This window comes from Mytilus trossulus, chromosome 12 (genome assembly GCF_036588685.1).
Source record: "Mytilus trossulus isolate FHL-02 chromosome 12, PNRI_Mtr1.1.1.hap1, whole genome shotgun sequence".
In the NCBI taxonomy this organism is placed as follows: Eukaryota; Metazoa; Mollusca; class Bivalvia; order Mytilida; family Mytilidae; genus Mytilus; species Mytilus trossulus.
In genome coordinates this window covers 14,541,891-14,549,163 of record NC_086384.1, presented here as the reverse complement: position 1 = coordinate 14,549,163, position 7,273 = coordinate 14,541,891, and the positions used below count along the sequence as shown (strand labels likewise).

Here is a 7,273-nt window from a genome sequence, read left to right as displayed (position 1 = left end):
TTGAGATAATTTACATTTCACTCTGTAATGCAGACTGATAAAAAATCTAGAGTTTGGGGAATAACAAATTGAGTTACATCGTTTAATAATAGGCAATGCTCTGTTTCGAAGTTTTGGACTAAGAATTATTCTGATTCACTTCTGTTGTGTAACATAGCATTTTGTTTTGTAAATATTTTAGGAATATTTTAATTCATTTGAAGAGTTGCCGCAGTCAATTATCGACTTGACTGTCGCAAACGCAGTATTACTTGCGATACTTTTATGTATTATTTTCAAATTACAATTAACTTATTCGTTTTGATTGTTGTGAAATTCTAATTGCCAACCCATTACAGTCTAATATAAAATTACTGTTATATTTTGCAATTGTGATCGCGGAGAAACAGAGCATGTATTTCATAAATATATAATTTTCTATCTTCTTTTTTTTTTGTAGACAGTATGATTATCAAAGCATTTCTCCTTCTGAATATTTCATTCAAAATTGTTTCATCAGAGATATCATGTTCAACAGAGCCAAAATGTCGGTGTATCTTACTTGAAGATGGGATATATGCAGACTGCAGTGGCAGGCAATTAAACTCGTCACCTATGTTTAACGAAAACGTCACATCAATCAACCTCAGTTTCAATTATTTGATATATCCTCCCTCAAACGAGAATTTACCAGAATCTTTACAAAATTTGAATGTTTCAAACAATTTGATCTCTACGTTATCGTTTGATACTGAGAAAATATTATTTTGGAAAATAACCGGTCTCAAATTTCTAGATTTATCATCAAATGAACTGTTGATAGATGAACCTATCTTCTTTCCAACTATGTTTTCAAATTTCTCGCTGTTGAAATTACTTGATATATCAGGAAACGTAATTCCCGAAAAAGGTTTTCCAGAATTCGATAATGTGTTGGCCCCATTAATTTTTCTGCGATTTTTATCTGTCGATATTTTTGAAAGTATTAAATTTGGAAGGAGTTTTGAGAGATTATCGAATCTAAAGTCATTGAGACTCACTGGTGTGTGCAATACGTCACGAACTTTTATCATTAGGGAAGATTTTTTCCTTTATCTCCCTTTTCTTGAATATTTAGATATTTCTACTCTTGAAGTGTGGACAAATGTGTACAATAATACCGGTTCTCCTTGCTTCTGTTCTTTTACAAGTATTCACAAAGGAGCTATTGGAAAACTAACTAATTTGAAATATCTTGATATATCTAATAACCGATATCTTGGACTCTGTGGATTCCGTAATATAACGTATGACCTTAATCTTACAAACATAAAAATATTTAAAGCTAGAAACTTATATTGTCAGGACAGTAGATCTGTCACACTGTATTGCGATGATATAACAAATTTACGAAACACCTCCCTGGAAGAACTTTATATTGACGGAAATAATATCGATATTGGGCAGCCAGGGATACTTACGTATTTGCCATCGTCTCTGTTAATCCTTAGTATTAGTGAGAACCGTTGGGTGGGTGGAGCATACACCTATAGGCCATATGATAATTTGATTAACTTAGTTAGCATTGATATAAGTAATATAAATAATCATCAAATGTCCCAAAATGGTGCAGCACGTTTTCCTTGTTGTGTACATTTTCTTGGAGATGTCACGTGTGAGAAATCGAGGATCAAGACCGTGAATGGGGATAATACTACTGGTACGTGTTCTTACATCCCACAACACTACAACGATTATATTCAAAGTAGCAAGTCGGTTCAAATTTCCGACAATCCAGATCCTTGGAGGTGTTCTTATCCCCTTGGAGATGTCGACGTCCACTATGTAGTGGTTCCTGAAAATGTGAAGTCGGTTGTAATGAATAATTCAAGAATGGGGTATGCGATTCGTTGGACAATATTCAATACCCTGTCGATGATAAATCTTACCCTTAGCAATAATCAATTCTATAGTTTTATTGGTCCTATCTGTAACGCAACAAATCTTAAATTTCTTGATCTTTCAGGAAATAGATGCTCTAGCCTTACTCCATATTTTCTTAATTCCTTACCCTCACTAGAAACTTTATTACTGAATAATAATCTATTAGGTCTAGCTGGTACACTGCAAAACAAAAATGCTGTCTTTGTTTTTGGTTCGCTAACTAATCTTCTATATTTAGATTTGTCATCAAACAAACTCTCGTTACTTTCAAAAAATATTTTTTGGAATTTGCAGAAAATAAGACTGATAAATTTAAAAGACAATTTGCTAACGGATTTTGATACCAATGTTAAACATATGCCAGATCTGACTTTCATTGATTTATCTAAAAACCAAATTCTTTACTTATCAAAAAACGCAATGAATGGCATAAGTCAACGTACGCGTACGAGTAGGAATTTGAAAATTGATCTTTCCAAAAACCCGTTCATATGTTCCTGTGATTCTCGTATATTTTTGAAATGGTTACAAAAATATCAACTTGTATTTAAAGGTTTTTCTAATTATGAATGTTCAAATTCTACAAATCATGAAACTTTGATAGATGCTGTTCTATCTCTTGACAAAACATGTTCTACACATACTGTTGTGATAATTGTTTGTCTGATTTTGATTATTGCGTTTTTGGTTTGTCTCATAATAGCTATATTATACAAAAACAGATGGAAGATAAATTACTGGTACTATATTGCGAAGCGAAATTATTTTCAACATGATTATATGCGTTTGGAAGATAGACAAAACTACAAATTTGATGTTTTCCTTTCATACGCTGTTGAGGAACGAATTTTCGCTATTATGGAACTAACAAAACGACTAGAAGTGAACGAGAACTTTCGTCTGTGTATTCATGAACGTGATTTTATTCCTGGCTGCGATATCGCTGACAATATAGTCAATGCTATCCATAATAGTCGTAAAGTCATTTTCGTAGTAACTCCTGCTTTCCTAAAGTCAAAATGGTGTATATACGAACTCAATATGGCTTATATGGAATATGTTGTGTCCAGGCAAGGTGTTAATTGTATGATAATGGTTATAAAGGAAAAAATCAAAGAAAGAGACATCCCTAGAAAAATGTATGATATAATGAAAGACGAGAGTTACTTAACTTTCCCGGATGAGGAGGAAGACAAAGAAGCATTTTGGGAACGATTGATCGATTCCTCGCGGTAGATGTGATCGTGAAATAGAATTAAAAAAAATGTGTGTGTGGATGGTGGGGGGATGCGTCAATGTTAAGAGTGAGGGAATCGAACACTCATATGTGATATCAAAATGTTGTTAACAGTTTAGTAAATTAGTTAATGTAACGTATTTCAATGTGACTTTTATACACAATGGTAGCCTAATATAGACGTTCATTATCACTGAACTAGTATATATTTGTTTAGGGGCCAGCTCAAGGACGCCTCCGGGTGCGGTAATTTCTGCTACATTGAAGACCTGTTGGTGACATTCTGCTGTTGTTTTTTTATTTGGTCGGGTTGTTGTCTCTTTGACACATTCCCCATTTCCATTCTCAATTTTGTGTTATTCTGATAACCTGTCTGTGGTTTTACATAGCTAGTAATTATCTTATCGAATATCAAATTGATAGGACATACGGCACTTTTTTTTTATTTATTGAAAATTGTCCTGACTATGATAAATAAATTATATCATGTATATTTTCGTTGTTTAATAATTTAGGGATATGTAGGATACAAGCACTCCTCAAAATGTTGGTTATTGAGTGATAAAACATAATCGATATATCTGAAACTTTGCAAGTTACTTTGTTGTGCCTGTATGTCACCTAATTCTTATATAAGTCAAATACATGTAAATCAGAACTTGAGGTCTTTTCAATATATATGACGAGAGGTGAAAAATAGAACGTTCGTTCAAAATAAAGTTAACATCCTGATTGTAAATGTCTACTCAACATGTAGATCAGGACTATTTACACTTCCGGAACAGATGAGATCACTCTTGTTTTTCATTTTTATTTTCGGGTCTCAGTCATAATATTTTCATGTAATGTATTGTGTACTCTTCTTTCTCTTTTCATCGTGTTTCTTTTTTGGTAATGTCATTGTCAACTTGTTTTGGCCTGATCTGCTTGAACATCCATTGCCAGTTGGTATCCCTTTCTTTGTTTTTGGTAAATTAATGCAAAATTCCATGTTTTGAACAATGAAAAGTAAAATCACAAAAATACTGAACTCAGAGGAAAATCAATTCGGAAAGTCACTAATCACATGGCAAAATTAAATAACAAAACGCATCAAAAACGAATAGACAAGAACTGTCAAATTCCTGTGAAAACTATTATGGTCGATTTTCGACATATTCGTCTTGAATACTTATAAGTTCTTTAAGCTTTCCAATGTGATTTACATGAACAACAAATCCATATTGTGCATTATCTCTGGACAGGTATGATTACACTCAAATCTTTTCATACAGTAAAAATCAATTATTTCCTATGATTATATATCTTCCACCGTGTATGAATGCACATGTGTACTTTCGGAAAACTTACAAAATTTAAAGCTGTTCTATACATCTTTGCATCATCCATCACCCAATAAACATTGTTTGTGTAGAAATGTATTGATGTGGAATAATATTCATCCCGTTTGTACTATAGGTAAATTGAATCATCTATTTTCTTCGTGTATTAACAACGAAATATATCAATTAATCTTCAATTGATTCTCAATGCTTTTATTTGTTTCGAAATGGCGAAAGTAAGAATAAAGAGCTAATGAAATATTTGTATCTATATTAAAGCAAACTGTTTAATACTTCATGAATACCACCCAGATTCAATATGTATCATGTTAAACTTATCTTAATCTAAAAGTTAAAGGTATACATATACACTTTTGCAATATCCCTCACTTATTGAATGGCGACTCCTAATACTGTACAATTTGTACTTTAGGTGTATTTGGTTTTTTTTTCACAATGTTTTTTTTTCATGCCATTCGCGAAAGTATGTACAAGGCACGATGTTTTGCCGATAAAGCAACCTCACAATGTCGACGTTGTCGTGTCATTGTTGTATTTACATTGTATCCTATAAATACATAAATATTGTGATGTTATGCTACTGTTTCAGAACAAGGGAGAAGGTTTGGATCCATTAAAACGTTTAATCCCGCTGCAACTGTTTGCACCTGTCCTAAGTCAGGAATCTGATGTACAGTAGTTGTTGTTTGTTTATGTAATATATACGTGTTTCTCGTTTCTCGGGTTTTTTTTATATATAGATTAGACCGTTGGTTTTCCCTTACGTCCTAGGTTTACACAAGGACGTATAACTAATATACGTCCTGGGTTTACACTGATCTATAATGGTTTACATTTTTTAAAATTGTTATTTGGATTGAGAGTTGTCTCATTGGCACTCACACCACATCTTCCTATATCTATAAAGTCCTTTATCATTGTGTTCATATCGTTCAAATCGTATACATCGTGATGTTGACAATATCGTGTCATGATCGTGATGGTGGTGTATATAAAAAGTCTATACATTTATGTTTATATGTCACGTGGTATCCATCGCAATGTTAACAATATCGCCTCAACACCTATATCGCGTAAAATGAAGTTTATGATAGCAATAAAAGGCAATCGTACGTACTTATAATAACGTTGGAAACTTCATGTACATGTATGGCATACGATATAAATAACGTGTAGTGAGACTTGAAGATGTTTCTACTTTTTCACTTTTTAAGCATCTTCAGAAAAACAGATAAAAAAAGACGTGAAAGATACTAAAGGGATATTCAATCTGGAAAATGGAACATAAACTGACAACGCCAATCCTTGAAAAACATAGCAGCAAACAAATCATCAACAACAAAAACCATACAAAGACCAACACGGACCCCGCTAAATACCGTGGATGACCGTCGTTGCGTCGGCAGGCTGTACAGGTCCTGCTTCATACATGGCACCTGTCATTATGTTCATATAAGTACAAACTTAGTGAGTCTACGGATGAAAGGAGGACGGGGTTGTTAATACGACATTAAAAACGAAAATGTCGTCATCTGTTAAAATTAAAAAAAAAACAACACAATATTGAATTAATTTAAAACCGAAAGTATTTTTTTCTGTTCTTTCAAGTAAAACAGATATTTAATCAGGGTCCAACAACTTGTGATGGAGTTCATTATCATTTCGAAGATATGAATTCAATTTCACAAATTTGAACTTTCTTTTTGAGCAACAATCGTTTTTTTAAGAAATCATAATAAGAAAAGCAAGCAATGGAATAACACATCAAGATGAAGATGTATACTCCTGATCCAGGCGCGGCTGGAAGGTATATCATTTCAAAACATTGCAAAATCAAAACTATTCTAATCAAAAAGAATAATGATAATTATGTTTAATACACTTTAACATATACGATAAAGAATCAGACAAAAAAGTTTTAATAACAAAATGTATTAAAATGCGGTCATGAAAACAAATAAGGTATTCAGATCAATATTTACACTTGACGTTGCAAAATCAAAGCAAATTAATCATTGTTCAACACAAAGAAAAGTAATACTTCAGGGCAGATGTATATCTCTTTGTTTTAACTATTATTTTCCACTGACCGAATTTTAAACAAAACAAAATCTTTTAAATACATATACATATCTCGTATGTTTTGTTTTGCAAGCTCGATATAAATAAACTCACACTATTCTAATACAGTGTTGATTCATAGATAATATCATACTTCAATAAGTGAAAAATCTGGCCAAAAATCAACATGCATGACAGGAGCCTGTAAATTCAGTGGTTGTCGTTTGTTTATGTGTTACCTATTTGTTTTTAGTTCATTGTTTTACATAAATAAGGCCGTCAGTTTTCTCGTTTGAATTGTTTTACATTGTCTTATCGGGGCCTTTTATCGCTGACTATGCGGTATGGGCTTTGCTAATTGTTGAAGGACGTACGGTGACCTAAAGTTGTTAATGTCTGTGTCTTTTTGGTCTTTTGTCGATAGTTGTCTCAGTGGCAATCATACCACATCTTCTTTTTTCTATGACAACTTGTCCTTTAGATTATATCGGTTTCTTTCGAACTCGAGATCATGAAATATTGAATGAATCTGTGAAGTTAATATGTTCATTTACGGATAATGTAGTAAGTGATAAATAATTGTCATACATACTTCCTATAAGGGGGTGGTTTTAGACATATACGTATATTTTAATTATTTGAAAGCTGCTTAGTTTTTCGGTCTACAGTTGCAGCTATCAATTGTAGTTTTGAATATAGTTATCAAAGGTACCAAGATTATAATTTTGTA

At 32.5% G+C, this 7,273-nt stretch overlaps 1 protein-coding gene across 1 annotated transcript; it reads left to right on the top strand.

Moving 5' to 3' along the window:
* The first annotated feature begins 444 nt into the window (after nt 1–444).
* On the top strand, nt 445–3,206 carry LOC134692237 (toll-like receptor 4). Its single transcript, XM_063552687.1, has 2 exons — nt 445–2,077; nt 2,456–3,206. Exons 1-2 carry the CDS (start codon nt 445–447, stop codon nt 3,136–3,138), a joined length of 2,316 nt encoding a protein of 771 aa, XP_063408757.1. The 3' UTR covers nt 3,139–3,206.
* The last annotated feature ends 4,067 nt before the right edge of the window (nt 3,207–7,273 follow it).